Source organism: Trichomonas vaginalis, chromosome IV, assembly GCF_026262505.1.
Source record: "Trichomonas vaginalis G3 chromosome IV, whole genome shotgun sequence".
Taxonomy (NCBI): domain Eukaryota; phylum Parabasalia; order Trichomonadida; family Trichomonadidae; genus Trichomonas; species Trichomonas vaginalis.
This window is the reverse complement of record NC_067206.1, coordinates 15,419,343-15,443,716: the sequence shown is the minus strand read 5'-3', so window position 1 is coordinate 15,443,716 and position 24,374 is coordinate 15,419,343. Positions and strand designations below refer to the sequence as shown.

At 33.0% G+C, this 24,374-nt stretch overlaps 13 protein-coding genes and 6 pseudogenes across 19 annotated transcripts, besides 7 other annotated features; 13 read left to right on the top strand and 6 right to left on the bottom strand.

Annotated features, from left to right (window-relative positions):
- Window positions 1-1,291: part of a mobile genetic element that runs on past the window's edge.
- A 274-nt stretch (window positions 1,292-1,565) lies between these two features.
- Window positions 1,566-2,211: a terminal%2Cinverted (terminal inverted repeat of Maverick-1C transposon ID:TVAGG3_0099010).
- Window positions 1,566-24,374: part of a mobile genetic element that runs on past the window's edge.
- Window positions 2,212-2,739, bottom strand: TVAGG3_0099220 (protein of unknown function, DUF4107 family; the record flags this gene model as incomplete). The annotated part of the gene is made up of 1 exon (XM_001282655.1): window positions 2,212-2,739. One exon carries the CDS (start codon window positions 2,737-2,739, stop codon window positions 2,212-2,214), a length of 528 nt encoding a protein of 175 aa, XP_001282656.1.
- TVAGG3_0099210 (uncharacterized protein) lies at window positions 2,960-3,841 on the bottom strand (the record flags this gene model as incomplete). Its single annotated transcript, XM_051222742.1, has 1 exon — window positions 2,960-3,841. The coding sequence occupies one exon, from the start codon at window positions 3,839-3,841 to the stop codon at window positions 2,960-2,962; it is 882 nt and encodes a 293-aa protein (XP_051107728.1).
- TVAGG3_0099200 (uncharacterized protein) lies at window positions 3,891-4,342 on the top strand (the record flags this gene model as incomplete). The annotated part of the gene is made up of 1 exon (XM_051222741.1): window positions 3,891-4,342. A coding segment is annotated over one exon (452 nt), but the record flags the coding sequence as incomplete, so codon positions are not given.
- On the bottom strand, window positions 4,742-5,143 carry TVAGG3_0099190 (uncharacterized protein; the record flags this gene model as incomplete). Its single annotated transcript, XM_051222740.1, has 1 exon — window positions 4,742-5,143. The coding sequence occupies one exon, from the start codon at window positions 5,141-5,143 to the stop codon at window positions 4,742-4,744; it is 402 nt and encodes a 133-aa protein (XP_051107726.1).
- On the top strand, window positions 5,169-5,782 carry TVAGG3_0099180 (annotated as a pseudogene). Its single transcript has one exon. A coding segment is annotated over exon 1 (614 nt).
- On the top strand, window positions 7,163-8,454 carry TVAGG3_0099170 (annotated as a pseudogene). Its single transcript has one exon. A coding segment is annotated over exon 1 (1,292 nt).
- TVAGG3_0099160 (phage tail repeat-like family) lies at window positions 9,461-10,216 on the top strand (the record flags this gene model as incomplete). The annotated part of the gene is made up of 1 exon (XM_051222739.1): window positions 9,461-10,216. The coding sequence occupies one exon, from the start codon at window positions 9,461-9,463 to the stop codon at window positions 10,214-10,216; it is 756 nt and encodes a 251-aa protein (XP_051107725.1).
- On the top strand, window positions 10,257-10,995 carry TVAGG3_0099150 (integrase core domain containing protein family; the record flags this gene model as incomplete). Its single annotated transcript, XM_051222738.1, has 1 exon — window positions 10,257-10,995. A coding segment is annotated over one exon (739 nt), but the record flags the coding sequence as incomplete, so codon positions are not given.
- TVAGG3_0099140 (organellar and viral DNA polymerase type B) lies at window positions 11,652-12,232 on the top strand (the record flags this gene model as incomplete). The annotated part of the gene is made up of 1 exon (XM_051222737.1): window positions 11,652-12,232. A coding segment is annotated over one exon (581 nt), but the record flags the coding sequence as incomplete, so codon positions are not given.
- On the top strand, window positions 12,282-12,612 carry TVAGG3_0099130 (annotated as a pseudogene). The gene has a single exon. A coding segment is annotated over exon 1 (331 nt).
- Window positions 12,938-13,348, top strand: TVAGG3_0099120 (organellar and viral DNA polymerase type B; the record flags this gene model as incomplete). Its single annotated transcript, XM_051222736.1, has 1 exon — window positions 12,938-13,348. The coding sequence occupies one exon, from the start codon at window positions 12,938-12,940 to the stop codon at window positions 13,346-13,348; it is 411 nt and encodes a 136-aa protein (XP_051107722.1).
- TVAGG3_0099110 (uncharacterized protein) lies at window positions 13,550-14,263 on the top strand (the record flags this gene model as incomplete). The annotated part of the gene is made up of 1 exon (XM_051222735.1): window positions 13,550-14,263. The coding sequence occupies one exon, from the start codon at window positions 13,550-13,552 to the stop codon at window positions 14,261-14,263; it is 714 nt and encodes a 237-aa protein (XP_051107721.1).
- TVAGG3_0099100 lies at window positions 14,553-15,023 on the bottom strand (annotated as a pseudogene). The gene has a single exon. A coding segment is annotated over exon 1 (471 nt).
- On the top strand, window positions 15,114-15,863 carry TVAGG3_0099090 (annotated as a pseudogene). The gene has a single exon. A coding segment is annotated over exon 1 (750 nt).
- Window positions 17,299-17,823, top strand: TVAGG3_0099080 (organellar and viral DNA polymerase type B; the record flags this gene model as incomplete). The annotated part of the gene is made up of 1 exon (XM_001278739.2): window positions 17,299-17,823. A coding segment is annotated over one exon (525 nt), but the record flags the coding sequence as incomplete, so codon positions are not given.
- Window positions 18,565-18,614: a mobile genetic element.
- Window positions 18,565-18,614: a terminal%2Cinverted (terminal inverted repeat of ISTv2 transposon ID:TVAGG3_0099070).
- Window positions 18,962-18,990: a mobile genetic element.
- Window positions 18,962-18,990: a terminal%2Cinverted (terminal inverted repeat of ISTv1 transposon ID:TVAGG3_0099060).
- Window positions 20,233-20,508, top strand: TVAGG3_0099050 (organellar and viral DNA polymerase type B; the record flags this gene model as incomplete). Its single annotated transcript, XM_051222734.1, has 1 exon — window positions 20,233-20,508. One exon carries the CDS (start codon window positions 20,233-20,235, stop codon window positions 20,506-20,508), a length of 276 nt encoding a protein of 91 aa, XP_051107720.1.
- TVAGG3_0099040 (uncharacterized protein) lies at window positions 20,947-21,444 on the bottom strand (the record flags this gene model as incomplete). Its single annotated transcript, XM_051222733.1, has 1 exon — window positions 20,947-21,444. One exon carries the CDS (start codon window positions 21,442-21,444, stop codon window positions 20,947-20,949), a length of 498 nt encoding a protein of 165 aa, XP_051107719.1.
- TVAGG3_0099030 (uncharacterized protein) lies at window positions 21,469-21,732 on the bottom strand (the record flags this gene model as incomplete). Its single annotated transcript, XM_001288759.2, has 1 exon — window positions 21,469-21,732. A coding segment is annotated over one exon (264 nt), but the record flags the coding sequence as incomplete, so codon positions are not given.
- Window positions 21,774-23,762, top strand: TVAGG3_0099020 (annotated as a pseudogene). Its single transcript has one exon. A coding segment is annotated over exon 1 (1,989 nt).

The window sequence follows — 24,374 nt, the reverse complement described above, 5'->3', positions numbered from 1 at the left end:
CTACAGTCATGTGATAATGTCTGACTTTAGTAATTAAATTAGCTAATGGTGAATCTGGTTTTGAAACTAAACCTTTACCAGCGAAATCATCACAAACTAATAAAGTGTTTGATGGATATTTTTTTAAAAGGATATTTTGAAAGTTTTGAGAGAATGTAGTTTGTCAATCGTTTCATATCATACGTACCATCCTGCTGTCTCAAATGATGTTTATCATTAATTCTTTCCATTTCTTCCGAGGTCTTTTGCATTCCTGATTGTATAAATTCAACTATTGCATAATATTTTTTCTTTCTTCTTATATATCGTTGAAGAAAAGAAATTAATTCGCTACCTGGAACTTTAATTACTGATGCCTGAACTTTACTCATAAACGTCTTCGCTGTTGAATCCATTGAATCTGAAGTTGCTGATATAATGATTTGGTCATAATATGAATCAGAGCCTAAACGTTCAGTAATTAAAATATGACGAATTAAATTAAAAGTCTTTCCCGAACCCATTTTCCGCAATAGAAAACACACCGTTTGAACAGAACTGATAATCCTTACTGAAGGGAAGAATTAATGAACTATTGAGTTTATCAGATTTTTCATTTATTTTTTCATCTACTTCTTCAAATAAATGTTTCATTTTATTATAATTAAAAATGCAAGTCAGAAATTTTGTTAATACCGTTCCCAGTCTTAATGATAAAAGTATTAAAATCTATTATGAGCACATATTTTCACAACCGTTTAAAATAATCAATGGTGAATACATTTATGAATACCCTAAACACTGGGTTGATTATAACACTGGCGAAAAAGCAATTGAAATAAGACAGATAAAAACCATTCCTGCAGGACGAACCACTGAATTATATAACTTTGGTAATAAGAGATAATATCATCAATATGATTTACAGATTTATATAGATTTAGACACAGGAGATGATATGACAGCATTTAATAAAAAGATTAAATCTTATCTTAGGAACAGTTAAAAGGTACCGGATATCCTCAACCTAATGAAGTTGATATGTTTTATAGTTTTGAAACTAATTCAATAGAATTTCGTGTTAATTCAAATTCAAAAGCTGGTTTCATATTTGATTTAAAAGATGGTGCTGTCGGTGATGAGATTGAAAATATATACACAAATAAAAATTTTCAAGAGATTACAGGAATTAATAATGATGAATGTTTTTATCGATTTGCTCAGTTTGGAGCAGAACAGATAACATTAAATGACCTCCTGGAGTACTTACCAAAATCAATTTCCATTAAAAATGATGATTATTTATTAACATGCTATTGGCAGTTGGGTTTTTAGTGCATTTATATTACATTGGTACTAAGGCTTTTGGAAAATTTACAAAATAAATTTAATATTTTGTAAATGTTATCGGTTCTTACGCTTTTGGAAGGAGGGATGGTATTTTTGGAGCATTTATATTACATTGGTACTAAGGCTTTTGGAAAATTTACAAAATAAATTTAATATTTTGTAAATGTTATCGGTTCTTACGCTTTTGGAAGGAGGGATGGTATTTTTGGAGCATTTATATTACATTGGTACTAAGGAGTTAGTATGGGTTCGTCGTGTACGGAGGCACTGCGCACCTACTTTCCCATTATATGTGAATTTGACACTTTACAAAATCGCTAACGTATATTTTACAACACAAACGACAACACTAACTTAAACTTAAATATTTACAAAGCCAGCAACCATTTCACCTCACTAACGACTTCGCTAACGAACTCACTAATGAAAAAATAAACGTTCTCATAAATTTTCTTCTATATCTTCATCGTCAATGTTAACCCTATTATAGTCATACTTGAAGTCATAAAGTTTCTCAAGTTTTGAAATGCATAGTCTTGTTAACTTACCTTCATCATCATAAGTTTTTATAAAACTACCATGACAATCTTTATACACAGTCAATGTATAGTCAACTGGTTTAGGATGAAGTGTAAAGAACATGTTATACTCAGGAAGGAAGAATAAATGTTTAAATGTATGTTTGTTATACTGTGGAATTTGTATGAGTTGCTTTTGTTCTGTCATTTATATAAAAATAAAATAAAAAATAAAATAAAAAATAAACTTAAAAATTAATGATATCACCACCCTCACACGTATGAAAACATAGCACAAAAATAAATTTAGGTGAAGTGGTGAGATCTCACCTCTTTTTTCACCTCTTTTTTCACCCTGTTGAATTCATTGCTTTATAACTCTCTTCCTTGGTTTCTTTTTAGTTGCTTTCTTCACGTCTGTCTCCAACTTGACTGTCTTTCTTCTTCGTCCGTAATGATACCAGTTACTTCCACCAGTCAATGGGTCAAATGGTCTTTCGTAAGGGTTTCCATACATTCCATAGGGACCATACGGAAGAACTACTAGTGGAGAAGAAACATTTTCTTTAGTTCCATCGACTCTATTTAAATGCATTGTTTCACCTTTCATCTGGTCATTAAAGTCTTTTGCGTGTTTTACAAACTCATCGTCCTTTCCTAAAGCATTTTCTGACTCAGTCGCAACCAAATTGGATGCTTTATTTATGAGCCCTATTTTATTTAATCTTAACTTCTTTGCAACCCAGCCTCCAATCTTTCCTTTATTTGCATCTAATGTCTTCGAAACCCTTCCTCCACTCATTTTATTTACTGCGTCATAAGCTCCAAGTGCTTTTGCTCCAAATGCTAATGCTTTTGTTCCCATTGCGCCTAAAGCTGCCCAAGCTACCATTTACACCATATTAAAATCATCTCTCTTCAATATTATCTCATAAAAGTTCTCGTTACTGGAGAAAGTCAATGAAACATAAGCGTTCTCACGGGCTTCGCCCTCACCGCTTTGCGGTCTATCTAACTTCTTTCTTATATCATCTATACGCTTCAAAATGTCTGAACAATTGCTAACATCTTCTACAACAGTTATCATGAATGACCTTCAAGAACAAGCTCATTTAATATGCTATTAAAATCATCTCAATAATGAGTCCATCCTTTCCATCTTTAGGTAGCACAACATCTTTCATTGAAGAAGGTTCGACAAGTCTTATGTTAAACTTACTGACAAAGTTTGTTATACTATAATGCTTTGGCGGCGAATACATGTAGTTTGAAAGACATAATATAGATTCTTCAGCAAATTCACTTATACTGGATTTTATAACAATGTTCTCACGAGACCAAATACCACCAATTGACAATCTTGTAAGCAATCCTGCTGAACCTTCAACTGTAAACGTCGATAGTAACATTCCACGAAGGTCATCTATTGACATCTTTGAGTCACTGAATTTAAATATTTTCTTAAAGCAATCGTCATTATCTAACCATGCAATAGCTTTGAAGTTTTCATTCGAATAGACATCTGCTTCATTAAATGTAAATCCTGACTTCTTTGCAGAGACGACTTTAAAATCTATTGAGTTTGTTTCAAAATTATATGCTATGGTAACTTCTGAAGGTAATGGATGCCCTTCCGCAGTCAGTTGTTCTCTCACTACCGTTTGAAGCTTTGTGTTAAAAACTTTCATGTCATCTCCTGTATCTAAGTTCACATACACAGCAACAGGGAAACTATCTTGCTTCTTTGTTTCATCATTATATCTCAAAACATTAAAGTTCTTCAATAATATTGTTCTTCCTGCTGGAATACTTCGAACCTGTCTGATTTCAATAGCTTTCTCACCTCCTACATACTCTACCCAGTGTCTTGGATATTCATAAGTATACTGACTTTCTTGAATTTTGGTAGGTTTCATCATAACGTGTTCATAGTATATCTTTATACTCTTGTCAGTTAGACTCGGTGCTATGTTCTGAATATTTCTGACTTGCATTTTTAATGGAGATAAAATGAAGCATTTAATACATGACGTAGATGAAGACATGAATGAAACTACAGACAAACTTAACTCTTCTCTTATTCTTCCTTTCAGTAAGGACTATGAGTTCTGTTCAAATGGTGTTTATTTCTATTGTGGAAAGATGGGTTCAGGTAAGACATTTAACCTCATTCGTCATATACTCATAACAGAACGTTTAGGAAACGACTCTTACTATGACCAAATCATTATATCAGCAACTTCAGACTCTATGGACTCAACAGCGAAAACATTTATGTCAAAAGTTCAAGCCTCTGTCGTTAAAGTTCCAGACAGTGAACTCATTGAATTTCTTCAACGTTACATTCGACGTAAGAGGAAATATTATGCCATCGTAGAGTTCATACAGTCAGGAATGCAAAAGACTTCTGAGGAGATGGAAAGAATTATTGACAAACACCACTTACGTCAATACTCAGGAGTTTACGATATGAAACGACTTACAAACTACATTCTATCAAAACTTTCAAAATACCCCTTCAAAAAGTATCCTTCAAACACTCTGCTCGTTTGTGACGACTTCGCCGGAAAAGGTTTAGTGTCAAAACCAGACTCACCATTAGCTAACATCATTACTAAAGTCAGACATTACCACTTAACTGTAGCAATACTTATGCAAACATGGCGTTTTCTTGCTTTAAACATAAAACGTCTCATAACTGACTTCGTTATCTTTCAAGGTTTCTCACGTTATGATATTGAACTCATTTGGAAACAGTCAGGTATAACATTACCTTTTGAAGAAATTTGGGAAGCATATAAGTCTCTCATCTCTCCTCGTTCATACCTTGAGATTCATATCATGACTAATACCATTAAAGTCAAAAATATTCCATGGGAACGACCAACATTGTTTTAAAGTTTAACCTTCAATTGACTGATGGTAAACAAATTCCATGCATCTCTGTCGCCATTTCTGTTAATATTTTTGCTGTCATTCATATCATCCACTTCCCCATCCGTTAGCTTTTGAGGATATGCGTTAGAATAGCTGTTCTTAAATGAAGGCTTTTCACCTTTGAGAGCATAAACTCTATAACTTTCTGCATACTTTATGTTTGAACCTCCTGAGCCATCATTGACATAAATTTTTATAGGCTTCCACCCTTTGTTCATGTTCCTGCTTCTTCCCTTAGCTCTTTTGTTCAGTAGTTCTACATCTTTATACACAGCTCCTGTCTCAGTGAATTCAACAATATTTTCATTCGTTAGCTTTACATTCAAACCCTTGTCGAGTATATTGTTCATTTCATACATATAAAAGGTTTTTATTCTATATGAAATGAGAAGCAAATCCATCTTAGCTGGTGCCGTTAATGTTCCAATTGAACCAACATCAAATGTTGACTCACGAACGACAAACAATATTGTCATAAAGAACTATAGTTCAGAGTGTTTGAAAGAACCAGAACCAGAGCTGAAATCCGTGAATTTAAACTCAGCTTCAAATGCTAACGCTACATCAGATGTTAAGTTAGAGTATCCACCACTGGACCAAATTCTTTCAAGAGAAGCCAACGACAATCCTTACACAAATGTTCAAACAAATCCTTCAGATAACGTAGACCATTACCTTCTTCAGTTATACCAAACAATTTTACTCAAAGACGATAAGAAGCTTTTGGTAAATCTTATAAGCAAGAACCAAATAATTCTAACAAAGGAGGACCTTGAAAATGTTATATCACGAATAACAGGGAAACAATGTGTCATTGACTATCTCGACCCTGAAATCGAATGCTGTGGTCAAACGCCACCATTCATGAAATAGGTAACATCCGCATCATTGAAACACCAGGAACTACAGGAGTTGAGTTTAAGTATAAATATTCGAACGAGTATACAAAACTTTCAACAGAATATAAACTTTGCTTGAAATATGTTTTAGTAAATTAAAGCAATTTGTAATATCTATCCAAAACTTCTTCAACAGTATCGAACTCATCTTCATAATGCAAACCTAATCTTATTGACTTGGTGCAGTTTTCACTAACACAATATTTTTCTGTTCTCTTGACTGACATAACTAACTCATTTGTTTCATCAAACAGCAACAACCAAAGTTCATGACCTAATACATAACATTCATACTTTATATTTTTAGCTCTGAGTTCTCTTGTAAGCTGTTGCATTTAATATTTTCTAAAAAGTCAACTTCAACAGTCATTCGCACTGGTGCTTCAGTTCTACAGGCTCTCCTTGAAAGTCAACAAGTCTGAATTGCATGTCTTTCAAATTATGAGGACTAATGCGAACCCATTTACCTAAATGAGTTGCTATGACAGGAACGTTTGGAATGAACATTGAATTGACTGCATAACAGAAGGATTTATATTCTACTGAACCTTTACTATTAACTCCTGAAATGCCTGTGACATTAGCTATTTTAGACTCAATGTATAAACAATTACCATAACATACGTATGGAACAGATTTCATCTCAATCGTTTTGTCAACACTTTTCAAAGGAAATGTCATATGGTATGCACCCAAAAGAAGTTGTACTCTATGACTCATTCTGTATCTTAAACTCCTTCGCATAACTGAACTTCAAAACTCCTGCAATAAGTTTAACATTCATTAAGTTTTCTTCGTTATCCTTGTTTATTGTAGTATTTATGAGAGCATTTAACACTCCAGCTAATGTTTCCATCTTATATTCTACATTATTGTGAAATCTTATTTCGTGCTTCTTTCCATCTATTTCAATCTCCATGAAATCTGTTTCATCTGTTATAACGAATGAAGCGATAGTATTGAAGTCAACCATTCTGAATGCAAGCGCCTCATTCTGTAGACCTAAGTTTGTTTGTAGCTTTACTGTCCCGTATTCGTTTGGGTCTGTACTTTGCAAATAGAACAACATTTTATTCTCATTAAAATATGAGTATAGCTGCATATGCGTATGAAGCTGACAGAGCTAAACGTTTATATTTTGGTCAATACTCTCTCACACTTACTGACAAATATATTGTTATCTGATGGAAATACTGAGAAATACATAACATGGAAGGACTATGAAAAGTTTGACCCTATTTTAACTCCATGTACTATGCCATTCATTGTAAATGGTGAAATCGTCATGAAGAACGACACAACTGTTTATAGGTCTGTATATGAAGCTCTTGAAAGCATTCTTAACTTCAATCCTTCAGGGTTCGATACAAAAACAACTCCTTCGACAATGCCATTCATTGTAAATGGTGAAATTGTGTCAAAAAATAATGAAACAGTGTATAAGTCAGTGTATGAGGCGCTGAACTATATGCTTCATTTCAATCCTTCTGGTTTTGACCCACAAATAACTTCATGTACTATGCCATTCATTGTAAATGGTGAAATCGTCATGAAGAACGACACAACTGTCTCAAAGTCTGTTCGTGATATTTTAGACTACTTGCTTCATTTGGGTCCTACAGGATTTGACCCATATACAACTCAATGTCAAGTACCATTCATAAACGACTCAGCAGAAATAAAACTCAAAACGTCAACAGTAGATGAAGCAATTGCTGACTCATTGACAAAACTTCTTGATATAATAATGAGGTTCAATACATTCAAAACAACATATGAAACCTTTAAGAAAAATTATGACGATTTCTTTAAAATTACATACATCGAGCCTTCTGCTCCTCAAACACCAGACTATGCATGCCTTAAAATAAAGGCTGCACGGACACAAGTTAGAACATTGACTTTTGACGGAGATAATATCGTTAGAGACGTTACACCTGGAGACACATTACTTACGAAAGAATACTTAAAAAGTCATATCAGTGATTTTGTGAAAGTAGAACAAAGTGGAGCAGGTAAGAGTTGGTTAGGGTGGTTGTTTACTTTATTTTCATCAGGTGTAACAACTGCATCTCTTATAACCATGCAAAGTGAGATAGATGCACTCTGGGCTTTTCTTGGTGGCATAGATAGCATGAAGTTTTATGTTGAGTTTGCTAAATTACATGGAAATACAGGAAGTTTCTTTGACGGTCTCAAAAATTTATGGGGTAAAGTAACATATAATACAAAGAAACTAACTAACTGGGCACTCAAACGTAAAAATATGTTCGACGGACTTGCTTACAACCCTCGTCTCGGAATTATTGAACCAATTAATTTACATCCTTTAATGGCAGCAAGAGATTTAGATGAAGGAGGACAAGTGGTTCAAACAATTGTTGAAAATCTACTGAATATATATCCTGAGTTTAAAGAAGTTTTAACAGCAACAAACACAACAATTCGTGAAAACTGTATAGTGTTTAACACTGAAGATAATATTTTAGACTATATGTTCGTTGTTTTAGGTCAGTTAGCTAAGACAATAAAAGAGAAAGGTATTGACTCAGTCATAACAGTTGAAGATGTAATGTTAAGAAAGACTTTTGACTCATTGTTTCAAGAACCAAAAGAAGTAGTTAGTCTTTATGAAGTTTTGAACGCAATGCTGACAAAAATAAATGAAAGTGACACTGGTAACATAAGTGAAGCAAAAGTTGTTGAACTTCTTTCACAAAAAGCAGATAAAAACCACGTTCATTATATAACTTCAGACGAACAGATTATAACGGACTACCATGGATATTTAACACAAAGTGATGAAGCGAAGACAAAAAATGTTAATGAAAGAAGATATAAATACATTTGTGCTAAAGGTTATGACATAAGCTGTACTGTACAGTATGATGTAGCTAAAGCACCAGAAGCATTTGGTTATACCGGTGAAATTTATGCCTCTACTTTCAATGTTAACGGTGTATTAGTTGAACCAAGATTTACATTGAGAGTTAAAGCAAAAATAACTTTTGAAGATGTTATTAAAAGTAAAGCTGACAAAGTTGAACTCGAAGCAATGAACAAAGTTTTGAAATCTCATAAACACAACATCTCCGATATAAATAAACTTCTTCTGAAAGCAGATGTTGACAACAAAGCTGACAAAGAATATGTAGACGATGCAATAGCAAAAGAAGAAGAAAGAGCTAACAATGCTTATGCAACAAAAGAACATACTCATCCTGAACTAGCAGACAAAACATATGTTGACAATAAAATGTCAAGTGAAGTGACAAGAGCTGAAAACGAATATTCTAAAAAGACTCATATACATTATATTAACCAAATACCAAGTCTTAAGGAAACATTAGAGACAAAAGCAGATAAGACTCATACACATTCTATATCTGATATTACAAACTTACAAGAAACCTTAAACAGTAAAAGTGACGTTGGACATACACTACATCTTCTGAAATAACAGATTTAAACGTTAGCCTTGAAAAGAAAGCAGATAATACATATTCAATGAAATATACCAAAGTTTGATAGAACAACAAAAAATATTGAAACTATTGTTGGTGACTTTTCTGTCAATGAAGAAAATAAATATTTTAGATGGCAGTTGGTACAGTCCTTAAAAATGGTACACGGCATAAACTCATTCCGAAAAATAACAATGAAATGTATGTAAGCTATAAAAAGAATGATGGTACACAAGTTAAAGTTCCATTAGACAACAACTGCTACTTAAACTTATATGGAGACGAACAAAAGAAATATTTAAGAGTTTATGAAATGGCAGATATGACATTGCCTGACCCAGCTCCAGCACCACATTATTATGACTATGGAGATGATGACAGAACACCACATGTAGATGAACAAAAGCTAACATTATATTTATATTATTATAGATATAAAAGATATAATGCAATAGAAAAAACGAGAATAGTATATTATTATACAGATGACAGAAATAAATATTATAGTCAAGATTTTACCTACCCTGAAAACATAAGATTATATTATAAAAAATATTCTGACACAAACCAGAAGAAACCTGAAATAGTTGCACTATATTTTAAGTTCAAAAGAGACAATCCTATAATATCTCATATGTTTGATTTAATGAACCCAGTAGGTTCTATTTATACATCTATGGATGCAAGAGGTCCTCAAGTAATGTTTGGTGTTGGTGCATGGGAACAAATAGTCGACAGGTTTTTGTATTGTGCAAACTCTTCAAAGGAAACAGGTGGAAGTAAAACGATTTCAGGTGAAAATTTACCTGCACACAGTCACTACATAGATTTAAGTACATCTCAAGCAGGTTGGCATAAGCATAGATATTGGGATTGGTCAGGAATGACAAAAGGTAAAGGATATGATGTTAAAGACGAGGTTAAGTTTGCTATAAATTGTTACTGGAGTGACACTCAGGGAGAAGGAAACCATACACATTTCGTTTCAGGATATACGCAAACAACGGGACAAAGTAAAGAATACATGCCACCTTACATGACAGTTTACGCATGGTATAGAGTTCAATGAACTCGCTTGAGCCTAGAATAAAATCTTTAACTTTACACAAATGAGCTTGAAAGAAGTATTCGAACAACATCCATGGAGGTCATTTAAGAAGTTCAATGAAGCTGCAAAGAGTTGGGGATTTACTAACAGAGCTGAAGTGAAAAGGTTCTTTGACAAAAATGTTGTACATCAAACAAAAATAAACCCTTACGACTACTTTTTACCAATTTACTCCAACACTCCTGACGCATACCAATTTGACACTCTCATTCAAAGCAGAAAAGGAGGACATAAACCATTCCTCATCTTCATTAATGTTAACACTCGTAAAGCTTTTGCGTATATAATGAAAAATAAAGGAACTCGTGAAGTGTTAAGAGTTTTACAAAAGTTTGTAGCAGAACATAGCCCAAGTACTTTAACATCAGACCAAGACAGTGCATACCTCAGCAATGAAATCACAGATGTTCTCATTAAGCATAACATAACTCACTACACTACTGAAGACCATAACCATAACATACTCGGCATCATAAACCGCTTCATAAGAACGCTCAGAGATTTAAACCAAGAGCGAGACTTTACCGAAGAAACAATGAAACATTTCATCGAAGTTTACAATTCCTCAACACATTCTACAACAGGGCATACACCAAATTCAATGACACAACAACAAGAAGAAAAGTATATACAAAAGAAACGAAGCCAAACACAAAATATCAGAAATTCAACACAATTTACCCTCATTCCTGGTACAAAAGTTCGTGTAGTTCTTGACGACAAACCGTTGACAAAGAAACGTTTAAGGTTAAGTAGAAACTATTATATCGTAGACTCTACGCAAGGTAATGGATATCTTATAAAAGCTGCTGACGACTCCATAGCATTTTACCCTCGTCACAAATTAGTCGAAAGTAGTAATGGCAAACTTGCTGAAACCATTGACGAAGCAAAGCGAGGAGTGGTTATTGAAATACTTGGCTACAACATAAACGATGACACTTATAAAGTAAGATATGAAGGAGGCGTTGAAGATGTTATACCATCTAAGAACTTGAGAGAGTCAAAGCCAACACATCTGGGACTATTAGAGCGGGAGTACTGGAAAGACAAAAATAAGCTAGAAAGAATAAGAAAATTCTTCTAAACTTTTTCATTAGATGTAAATCAGACATGAATGAGAACAGTCATGATATCATTAATGGTACCATTTATTTTTGTCATAAATTTACACCAAAAATATATTTTAGGTGAAGAGGTGAGATCTCACCCGTTTTCTCACCCTGTTGAATTTTCATGAATTTCCTTAAGATAGAAAAATAAAGTTAGTTTTAAAATTATTTATGGTGTTTGAAGAGCGGTTATTCCATAGGGACCTTTTCCATTAATGCTTGCACCATGCGAAAGAAGAAATTCGATTGTTTCTTTTCTATATTTTTTATTTTGTATAAAAGATATGATTTCAACAATCGGCACAACAACAATTCAAGCCACGAACGGCGGGACTCTGTCCACAACTACAGCACCAAACTCGCTAGTCATGAATCCTACGTCAATGTTGGTAGAGATGAAAAGCTTTATTCCTTCTTCATATACTTTTGAAACAGAAATCCAGAAGATAAAGCAAGAACTTTTAACATGTAATTTAGACTGTAGTGCGAAAGATGAAACAAATGAACAGTATCTTTATGAAATGGAGGACCTCATCGACCATTTGCCTAAACTACCTGAAATTCAGCAGCAAAAACTAACTATTCCTGAATTCGACGAAATTGAAGTCAAAGCAACTGACTCAGTAGAAATTAAGAAATTCATACGTAAAGTAAATTATGAATTCCTTGGTTTTCATTGCAACCATAAAGTTATGGACAAAGATTGCGACATGGTTTATAAAAATATTTCTGACCTTTACAAATCCGAAGAATTTAAGACATACGATAACTTTGTTTCATTAGTTGCAAAATGTGTATGGCAGATAAGAGATAAAGATAGAAGAGGTAAGGTATGGAATGAACAGATAAAACCAGCAGCTTTTGAGTTAAAGAAAACCATTGACGCCTTAGTTGTTCTAGCTGGTTTTATTTCAATGTATAACGCAAAAACGATGCCGCAATGTTCAAAATGTAAAGCAGCAATAAGAAAATATAACTACTCAGTCAAAGAGATAGAAAGAATGCGAAACGACTATGCAGACTTAAAGAAAGAAGCAGAAAAGCCAGCAGAAGATAAAATGGATATGTTGACATTTCTTAATAAAAACTATCCAACAGCAGAAGATTTCCTTCTATCTGACGTCAAGAAGAAATATAAAGAAACCTTCGGCATTGTTAAAACTTTTGATACTAGAAGAAATAGAAGCTACGAAATTGTTTAGGATTTCAAATATACATCGTACAATTCATGTAAAACGCTTGTGAAAAAAGAGGTGAAAAATTAGGTGAAAAAAAGGTGAGATCTCACCTCTTCACCTCAACATTATTTTTAATGAATTCAGCACAAAAATAATGAATTTCATTAGTTATTTTGTATGTAAAGACAGTAATGACAAACATTGAGTTTGAAACAGTTAGAAAGATAGACAATGACACCAAAGTGGTTAGAATAGGTGATTTAAACGTAAGATACTCAAAGAAATACAACAAATATTCTTTGTCAGACATTATATCTCCATCTGGAAAGAAAACAAACGACTGGGTTAGAAATGCTTCAACTCAGAAAATTTTGACAAGAAATCCTGAGCTTATGATATCAGTAGCATTTCATGGAACAAGAGCATATCTTATAGACAAAAGTCTTATACCAATAGTTTTGTTATGGTTAGACCCAGTTGTTGGATATAACTTCATAACATATGGTTCATTCGATACGGAACGTTGCAGTGAAGGCTTACTTTACATCGTTCAGAAACCGAAGGACTTCAACACAAAAAGATATAAGATAGGAAGGACATATAATATAACTCAAAGATATGACAGTACAGTCAATAGAGTCAAGGTTGTGTTTGTTAATGATATGAGAGCTGCTGAAACAGAACTGCTTGAAGTTTTTGAGAAAATGTATGGTGCTCCCACGAAAGGTAAAGAAACGTTTGAAGTAGATGAGATAGATAAAGCTATAAAATTATTTGACGAAGTTGCTGAAAAATACATGTAAAGCGTTTATTTTTGGTCTTTTGTGAAAGTCAGAAAATAAAGTTAGTTTTATTTTTATTTATTTTTTTATTTTGTATGTAAAGACAGTAATGACAACATCAGAGAACACAACAACAGTTATAGTCCATGAAGCTATAAATGAAGAATACGAATACATACAGTATAACAAACAACTTCGCTCATTCGTTCGGTCAAAGATGACATGTACCAAATGCAAAGTATAATGAATGCTCTTCGTTCTACAAAGCAAGCATATCATTGGTTTGAAAACCAACAGACAAAAGAACTTTTAGAAGAATTTCCTCATATGATTGCTTCCCTCGGAAAACCGAGAGAAGAGATTCCGTACGAAAATCGCAAGAATTTGGCTCCTGGTTTGAAAGGTTATTATGTTCATAGACTTTTAGTAAACGCTGTAGCAATGTGGGCTTCACCTCGTTATGCTTGTTATATTTTCATGATGTTAGATGAACTATATAAAGCAGAACGTGGAGAGATGGAAAAGAAACTTCAAGCAAAAGATGAAGTCATTGAATCCAAAGACAAAAGCATACAGAAAAGAATACCGCGTTCGGTACCAAAAGGAAAGGAAAAGAGTTATAAGTATATGATATATACTGAAGAGTTGGAGAAAGAAGAAGATAAAGATGTGGTTATGTTGCATTTAGTCAGAAGAAACAACAAGAGCTTTTATGACTTAGCTAAAATATATAAATCTGACAGAAACTGGTTCTATCGTGAAAACTTACCGATTTCAATGACACCGAATGAGCAAATAAAGGAAATTGTCAAAAATACTCTTCCTCAAACACACTATGACATCAAAGGTTGCACAATACTTACATTCAAAGAAGACTTAACATTACTGAAGGAAAAAATAACAGAATATTTCGATAACTTCAAAGAGGAAGAATAAAAAAATCTAAGCTAATTTTATTTTTTTTATAAAATTTTATCTCATATGAAAGAACATGAATTTAGAATATTCGGAACTCATGACAGAAGAAGAGAACGAACAACATGTAAAAGATTATGCAAAATTTCTGAAGACATACAAAGCATTTAAACAATATCTAAATGCTTCTAAAGATTATGCAAAATTTCTGAAGGTATATAAAGCTTATGAAAAAGCGTATGAAAAGTTTATACATTGGGGAATTGTTGTAAAATATCGATATGAAGACTAACCAAAAATATATTTTTGCTTAAATAGCTTCAGGGTCTATTTCTTCAACCATTTCACTTCCTTCGTCAATGTCAATAGAAGCTTCTTCAACCTTTGGTAAGAATTTCTGTATAACATCTTTGTTCGTTATTGTCTTCAGAGATGAAGGATAATATTTCACATTTGTTTCACCCTTCTTATATTCTTTCTGTTCGGAAAGATTTAAAGCAATACTGAAGAAGTCAATTAGAGTTCTTTATACAGTATAATGAGTATCTTTGACATTCACGAAGAAACTCTTTTGTTTCAAAACTACTGCTAACTCTTGTGAAGTATAACGTTTGCGGTCAATGACGATAGCTAATGGTCTGACATACTGACCAAACTTAGATTCTTTCACAAACTTCTTGTTAAAGATAACATTAACATTTGAAGCATTATTGAACTCATTCTTGATGGCAGTAGCGAGAGCATTGTATGAAAAGAACTTGCAATCTTGCATGTGTTTCATTAAAATAAAAATATTAAATTATTTTGAAAAATAACTTAAAAAAATCTAATCTAATTTTTTCAAAAAATATTTTTTTATTTCCTACTAAAGATGTATCGGAAGTTGTCTAAGTTAGAACACTCGGAAATAAAACAACTTCTTACAGAAGCTAACATAGAAGTAGCAAAATTACGCAACAAACAAAAAAGCACTCGCTGACTTCATTAAAGACTATAATGGTGCAATAAGTTATGATAGAATTCATGAGTTCATAAAGCCGCAACGCGGCGAGGACGAAGTCCATGCAAGAGCATTTCCTTTAAATGACGTTGCTATTGACTTATATCATAGACGTTCAGTACCTCATGAAGTAAGAAGAGAAATGTTTGACATAACAAATGCAAACGTTGGTGAAACAAGAAGAAGAGACGACACACTGAAACAACAGAGAAGAGAGATGTTTAAGAGCGCTATAGAACAAGTTCGCAAAGCTAACGATGTCATTCGTTCCATTGACGACAAACCAAAAGAAGGTGAGAGATGGTTAAAGAAAGATGAAGAGAATAGGAAGAGAAATGTGAAGTCAGGCAATAGACTCATTGACTTTAACATCGAAGCTTTAGATGAACCAAACAGAGACTACTTACACAAACATTTCGGTAAGGTTTTCATGAGACTCTTAGAGAAAATTAAAATAAACTCACAACAGAGATGGATGGTATGTTATAAACTTGGTGGAAAGTATGAATGTTCTACGTTAAACCTCAATAATATTGGAACATTACTACATCAGCTCTTGAAGGAGAACTTTATATCAGAGATAGAAGCAAATGCTGCAGGTATTGTTGAAATGCACTATGACTTCTTCTTGACAAACATAAAGAATCTTACTGAAATAAAGATGTATGATTTAACAGAATATGAAGGCTTAACGATGTCAGATGTAAAGAAAGGCAAACCAAAAAAGAGACCATATAGAGATGAAAGCACACTGACAAATGACCAGAAAGCCATTTTGGAAGCTCTTAAGCAAACAGGAAACCCAGCACTTATAGAAAGCTTTTGGAAAGATAATGGTGAAAAGAAGTTTTATAAGAAGAGAAGCGGTCAGTTCTGGAAGTATCTTTGCACATTACCTATAAATCTTGAACGCTACCAAATCTTCAATGAACTGAACAAAAGAACTGCAACACTTATGACAGAAGACAATTGTTTCGTTTATGCTTGCATTCAGGCTGGAGTAGATGGAGAGACTATTGACCACATGAGAGAAGTCATTCGTGTTAGAGACTTTCCTCAAAGTAAAGTACAAGAAATTTCTGACGCAACAGGTATAGCATTTAATGTTACCATTGGTTATTCAATGACTCAAGACATAATGAAATAAAGAGATACATACCAAAAGAATGTGAAACTGTTCGAACTATTGACTTACTTCTTGTTGAAGACCACTACATGCTAAATGAAAGATTACCAATGACAACATATTTCATTCGCAACTATATAGAAATCTTGAAGGAGTGTGGTGGAATGAACATTGAGAAACAAATGAAGATTTATACAAAGAGAGAAATAAATATGTAGTTCGTTATGATAGAACAACACCGTTATGGGATGTTATGAAAACATTGTGGGAGTGCAAATATTTCGAACCTATTTCTTATGGAGAACTTTTCACATATACGACTGACTTATATAAACAGAACCTTGCACCATTTAAAGATTTGACATATGCTCCAAAGTATTGTGTACAACTGAAGAAGAAAGCCGAGTCAAAAGAAGTAAATAAAAATAAGTGCAAGTTCATTCCTGAGCACGTTTTCTTTGCTGACTTTGAGTGCAGTACGATGGCTTTCATAAAGCTTTTAACATCTGTTATGACAGTGAAGATGGTTCAGTGAGTGAAAGCATTTGGGGTCAGAACTGTGCAACAGAATTTTTGGAGCGACTTCCTGACAAGAGTTTAATATATTTCCATAACCTCAGTTATGATATAAACTTCATCTTAAGACACATGACAGAAGTGAAAGGAACTCCCATCATTAAAGGTTCACGAACAATGCAAATAACTGGCTTATATAAAGGAAGGGCAATTATTATAAAAGACTCTTACAGTGTTATAAATAAGAAGCTTAAACTATTTCCTGCTATGTTTAACTTACAAACAGGACCGAAAGAAGTATTTCCATACAACTACTACAGCAGTGTTTTGTTAGCAAATGACAACAGAACTGGTGTCATTTCTGAAGCATGTAAGTTTATCCGGGATGCAGATACATTCATGAAAAACATAGATTCCATCAAAGGTTGCAGAATAGATGAGAACCACTTCGACTTAGAAAAGTATAGCACATTTTATTGCAAACAAGATGTAAGAATTTTAAGAGAAGGTTTTGTTAAGTTCCGCAATGACATATTGAAAGAGTTTGATTTAAACGTTTATGACTACGTTAGTATTTGTTCTATTGCTAACAAATTGTTTGAGAACAGAGTGTACTTCCCGAATGGAAATTTATATGACCTCTCAAATAAACCAAGAGAATTTATTTCACGCTGCATTCAAGGTGGAAGATGTATGCTGTCAGATAACATTAAACAAAAGAGCGAAAAGAAACTCATTGCTGACTTCGACGCTGTTTCATTATATCCATCCGCTATAGCAAGACTTTATACTTTAGAAGGTATTCCAAAGGTTATGAAGAAAGAAATGTTAAGCACAGAGTATCTCATGAGACATTTATTCGATGACGACCAAAAGGAACCCATTGGTGAAAAGTTTGTGTCTGGCTTCTTTGTTCTCATTAAGATAACAGAGATTTGAATACATAGACACTTTCCTTTAATAGTTTGTGACCCTGAACTAAATCCAGAACTTAACGTTCCCAGAAGTTCAAACACTTGCTGTTTAATGTATGTTGACCATATTGTCATAAGACGAAATGGTGGAAGTGAGGTGAAGTCAAAAAGTGACATCTATTTGGCCGGCTAAATTCCCCTTTAGTTTACATGTCAAAATTACAATAAATTAATTATTTTGCTTAGCAATTAGCTATGTATTAAAACTAAAATTATTACTATTCAATTCTTTACATTCAAATATTAAACAATTCAAATTTAATAACAAAGATATTACAATAAATAAAAAAATGATTAAAAATGTCCCTGAAAATTTTCTGAAAGCTATCTCGTGTTTAGGTCTCAATTTTTTTAGAAATAGAAAAAGATTGGATTTAACTTTCAAACATTATATATAGTTTTGTATATGGAAGCCTTTAAATACAAGTTAATGATATGGAGTTGTATTGCGAGGAAGAGGGAATCAAAGAAATTGACGAAGTTCCAGAATTTTATTCAACAATTCTTAATCAATTAACAAAAACTATACCGAAACTTATCTTACCATCCAAATCAAATCACATTACATACGGAATAAACATTTAATCTTTTACCATTAAAATTATATTTATACGTTATTTAATTTTTTTACGTCTAAGTTGAATAGGATAATAGCCGAAGATATAAAGTAACTATAGTTTACAAGCTAAGGAACAAATCAGCATTGAAACTAAAAAATGCTGAAATATTATAATAAATTGAAGAAATACTGTGATAGAATACCTAGTTATACTAGATACTATTATAATATGAATTCATTTATATTGAATATCGATAATAAAAAATCGATGAAATATTAAAATGAGAATAAATTAATAATGAGATTATAGATTAGAATTATTTCTCTTTTATTTAAAATAAAAACTTAGTTCTATTTAAATTCGATAAAGAAGTACGAAAAAGTTGTATTATACGTATGATGTTGCCCGATGTTTGGAAACAATATTGTAGAATATAAGCATATATGATAGAAAAGCAATATGCTTAATATCGAGTAATTCTAATTTTTTACGAAATTATTCAAATACGTTATTTTTTAGTTTCAATGCTGATTTGTTCCTTAGCTTGTAAACTATAGTTACTTTATATCTTCGGCTATTATCCTATTCAACTTAGACGTAAAAAAATTAAATAACGTATAAATATAATTTTAATGGTAAAAGATTAAATGTTTATTCCGTATGTAATGTGATTTGATTTGGATGGTAAGATAAGTTTTGGTATAGTTTTTGTTAATTGATTAAGAATTGTTGAATAAAATTCTGGAACTTCGTCAATTTCTTTGATTCCTTCTTGAAGCGTTGAAATTTCTTATTGACTCTCTTTTTATAACTTTTGAAAGAAACCGTAAAAATTGTGAAACATGCTTTTTAATAAAAAACAATTTTGATGAAAACCATAAATTAATTTAAAATTGAAATAAATTTTTGAAATCTATGATATTGAATAAAAAAATTTATAGTGTAGATATTGATATAGATATAGATGTTAATTTTAATATGATATTTGATAAATTTTTTTTATCAAAACATACTGATAATAGGTTGACATGTAATATGATATTTTGCCTTGTAAATATATTTGGTCGGCAAAATAACCTAATTACTCTTATTTTGAGTTCACTTCCACCATTTCGTCTTATGATAATATAACATTACAAGACCTCATAAAATATCAAGGTGTCAAATGTGAAGTGTTGCAAGGATACTATTACGATGGAAACAGAGATATTAGAATAAGAGATGAATTAAAGAAGTTGTTTGAGTTAAGGTTAAAGTATAAGAAAGAAGGAAATCCTTTGCAAGAAAATATAAAGCTCATTCTGAACAGTATTTATGGCAAAACTATTATATCTCCTATTGAGTCAAAAATAACCATAGTAAATGACAAAGATGCTATAAGATATGCCATCAGAAACTACAACCATATAGTGAAGTTCGAAGGTTTGGATGGTTCAGATAAAACTATTTTCAAGCTAACGAAAAGCATTTGCAGACACTTTAACTTCTGTCCACTTGGTGTTAACATTCTGTCTATGTCGAAGAGAATAATGTGTGAAGTATTCTGTACTGCTGAGGACTTAGGAATGAACATCTTTTATAGCGATACGGACAGTATGCATCTCTACAATGAAAATATCCCTCGTTTAGCTGAAGAGTTTGAGAAACGTTATGGAAGAGTTCTCATTGGTAAAAACCTTGGTCAATTTCATAGCGACTTTGCAGAAATCACAAAAGATAAACAAAGTTTAGCATACAAGTCAATATTTTGTGGAAAGAAGACTTACATAGACTTACTCACGAATGATTTAAATGAAGTTGCATTTCACTGCAGAATGAAAGGCGTGAAGCAAGATGTTATTGCTTTAACCGCTAATGAAATGTTTCCTGACTCTGTTCAGTGTTTCTATGATGAAGATAAAGGTTTAATGGTTCCGCAAGGAACATATGACAAAGACTCTGAGTTCAGTTTAATGAAACTTTACAAAGCACTTTATGACGGTCAAGAGATTGGATTTGACTTATGTAAGTCTTCTAGTCCTTGCTTTGCTGAAAAGTTTAACTTCTCAATAACGACTAAAACAAGCTTTATTCGTAAGTTGAAGTTCTGAGGTCATTTATTTTTGTCAGCAATGAGGTCATTCGTGATAAAAATAAAACTAGCGGCAAGGGCGAAGCCCATGTGGTCATTTACAATACTGCGATGGTAGAGTTTAAGAGTTGTGCTTCAATGTAGAGACAGTCCTTATGGTCTGGAGGTAAGAACACTGGGCAGTTATGGTCATGAGTGGAGAACATGTCTATCCAAAACTCACGATTGAAGCCAGTTAATTTATAGTATTTAGGGTTAGGAAGTGGTGAAGTTCTTGTATGACCAATGAACTCATTTTCAACTCCCTTACTTAAGTTTGAATATAATATAGCTTGCTTTCTATCCCAAATACCTGGAAATCTAATTTCGGAAAATTCATTTTTCCTCGGAAGCATTGCATCATAATTGAAAACATTCTTGAAATCATCACTTGGTTCAGAGATTTGAAATCTTATACTTAATGGATTTTTTTCTTTTTAGCTACTTCATTGAATGGTGAGAATACAATGAATTGACAGTCATGAGTTCCATCAGCATTTGCTACAAACTCGTAATGAAAAGCTATTAATCTTTCTACAATTCCTTCTTCTTTCAGTTGTGCAAGAAACTCACGTAAAGGCTGTAAAGTTTGTCCTTCAATGTTAAACTTCTTTTGAAAATTTTCGTAAAATGTAATTATACAGTCTTCTAACGTCGTACTGTCATTGAAGTATTTGTATATGTGAATGTTTTGGGCGCTTAAAGATTGTTCGTCATTTTCTATCTCGACTTGAAGTATAAAGTCAACCTTTCTGAAAGCATGTGTTATATACATAGATGTTATGCCAATGTACTTCTCTTCATTTATGTTCACAATCCAGTCTGTTGGAAACTTAAACGTTACTCTGTTCCCCTTTATTTTGACGTCAGGGTTTTCACTACTGAACGCAACAGATAAAGGTATTTGTCTATACATTTAATTCGGATAAAAATAAACCATTTACTCTTTCTTTGCTTCAGCTTCTTTAGCTTTTGCTTCAGCTTCTTCTCTAGCTTTCTTCGCCAGCAAACGTGGGTTCTTTTGTCTTCCAGCAGCTAATGCAGCAAGTTGTTTTTCACTAAGTTTTCTCTTTGGTCTCTCTGGCTTTTGTTTTTGTTTTTGTTCCTTCAGTTCGGATAAAATTTGCTCACGAATTTCTTTCTTCAATGCTTCAACATCTATGACCCCTGGGTCTTGTCCGTAGGGCTTGTCTGAGTCATTTGACTGCAGATAAAAAACAAAATTAAAACTTTAACCGATGTAAAATGAGCTTGTCAAAATCAGAGCGAGAGTCTATTATATTAAATGACGCAAGAGGAATACAACATCCTTTCTATTACGTAAGTCAGAGTAAAGATGGTAAAATATACGTAAGAAAAAGAAAGGTTCCATTAGCGAATGCAGAAAGCGACAACATTAAGGTGTATGGTAAGGGTGAAGTCCACGAAGCCCATATAAAACCTTCTGTTCAAACTGAAAAGTCAATAGAACCAGAAGAAAAAAAGCCAGATGTACTTTCAATAACGAACCAAGAGCTTATTGCAAAGTTCGTGAATTTCATTGAAAAACAAACCGAGTCAAAGAATCCTGACCCGCCAGTGAAAGAAGTTGAGACAAAAGAGAATGTACAGTTCATTGAAAATATCAAGAAACAACTTCCACCACGAATGCCAAGAAGAAGAGTGAGAATAATGAAGTAAATAGATATTTTTATCTGAAGTAAATACATGCAGAACGAACAGTTAAACGAATTTACTCCAGCAGAGCATATTCATCAGATTCGCTCATATTTCGATATCATAGACAATGCAGTTCAAATTGGTGACACTAATAGAAAATATTCTGACGCAAAGATTCCATCACAACCTGGAACTGCTAAAGATAACACATGGGTAACATTCAATCTCTCACCTCCTGGTGAAAATATGTTGGACCTTTACAATACATTCATTACGTATAAAATGGAAGGTCAATTTATTGTAGATAAAGAAATTGGTTCAGGTTCCAATAAAACAAACCCACCAGGATTTTGGATTGGTTTCGATGACGCTTTCTATGAAGTTGCTGGATATCAAATCCTTGCAAATGGTCGTATCGTATATTCTCAAGACAACGCAAGAGAAGAAGCATATATAACTTCAAACTCACAAACTACCGAACAAATAAAGAAAGTAGATGTTTTCTCAAAGACTCGACATGAAGATGTATGGAGTCATTCGGGAACATGCAGAACAGGACAAATTGTTAGTGGTCCAATTACAGCAGGAAAATCATTTGATTTTAAGCTTCGTTTAAGAATTCCTGTTAGAAGATTCCTTCCATTAGAAGCTATTCGATTTATTCCAGCTTTTGCAGGAAACATTCAGCTTAAAGTAAAGTTCAGTAGCGACGCCTTACAATGCACATCTATATCTGTAAATGATATCATTGCTTTCAATCCAACTCTTAAAGTTGCATTTGCTTCAGATTCAAATCCACCGACAAATAAATTTGTTCCATGGAATGAACCATTCACTATGATAACGAAGGCAGTAGAAGCTAGTGGAACAGTTACTATTACAACTGTAAACCAGCAACTATTTCGAACAAAGATGGATTTTAATGAATGTTTCATTCATCCAAAGTCATTCTCTTTAGACCCTAACATTTATACAGAACTTGTAGAACATTATACAAACGAGGCTTTATGTTTTCCTGTTAAAGTTATGGATTGGATTCCTATGGACGGTTCATTCTCAAAGAATACAGATAGTTCAAGTGCAACATTTACAGCAGCTTATACACCTATTAATGTTAAAAGTATTTGGGCACTATTTAGAAAGAAAGACAACTATTATGTTAATTTTGAGAACCCTAAGTTTAAATATCTTCAGCTTTCCATGGGAGCTTATGGAAATATGCCTGCAGAACCTGAAAAATCATATGGACCTGTATTTTATGAAATGGTTGCGAACGCCTGCAATACAAACAATGATATGATAGGATTTAATGAAGATGTTATGAGGTCATTGGTGGATGATGGTAGTGTGGAACATAAATGGGATAGCTATGACAACACACATTTCTTATGTGGTTTTCCAACAGAAGTGGACTTTTGCTTCCAGCAAGGTCAAACATCTACTGCTCCAATAACATACAAATTGTCTGTTAAAGGACCTATTGAACTAGCAACTGAAAATGTACCAAAGCCACTTATTGGATTTATGAGGATTGTTGCTTTGCCATTCAGGTGCGTGCTAATGGAATCCCAATAATAAGATTAGATGACTATAACTTAGCTACGGACGACGGTGAGGAATAAAGGATGAACGTTTATTTTTAAAGCTTATAAATGAGTTCTTCATCAAACTCTCGTGAACCTTCACCATCTATGAAACAAACTTTACCAAACGATTATGGAGCACCTATTGAATATTTCTTACGAGCTGCACAATGGCAAAGAGCAGTCTCACCAAGGTTAGGTGTTCCACCAGCTCCTGTCAAAAATAGCATTTGGTCAAGTCCTTATATAAAATATGGTCTCCCACTAGGTTTGCTAGCTACAGCAGGAGCAGTTATGATGTTGAAAAGAAATAAAGCAAATGTTGTAAATAATACTGAAGTAGCTGAAGTTAAACAAACTCCAACACCTTCGCCAAAACCAACGCCTTCACAAGCAAAACCTTCAATGACTCCTGAACCTATGGAAGTACAAACTCCTGTTCAAAAGTCAACTCCTAAACTGACTCCAACATTTAAACCAGAACCTACTCCTCAAATAAATCGTAAAACTCCTGCGTTTCCTTATTGAAAAAATAACGTTATTTTTATTTAATATTAAAATTTTTATTTGATTGAAATGACAAATAAAGTCACTGAAGCAATGA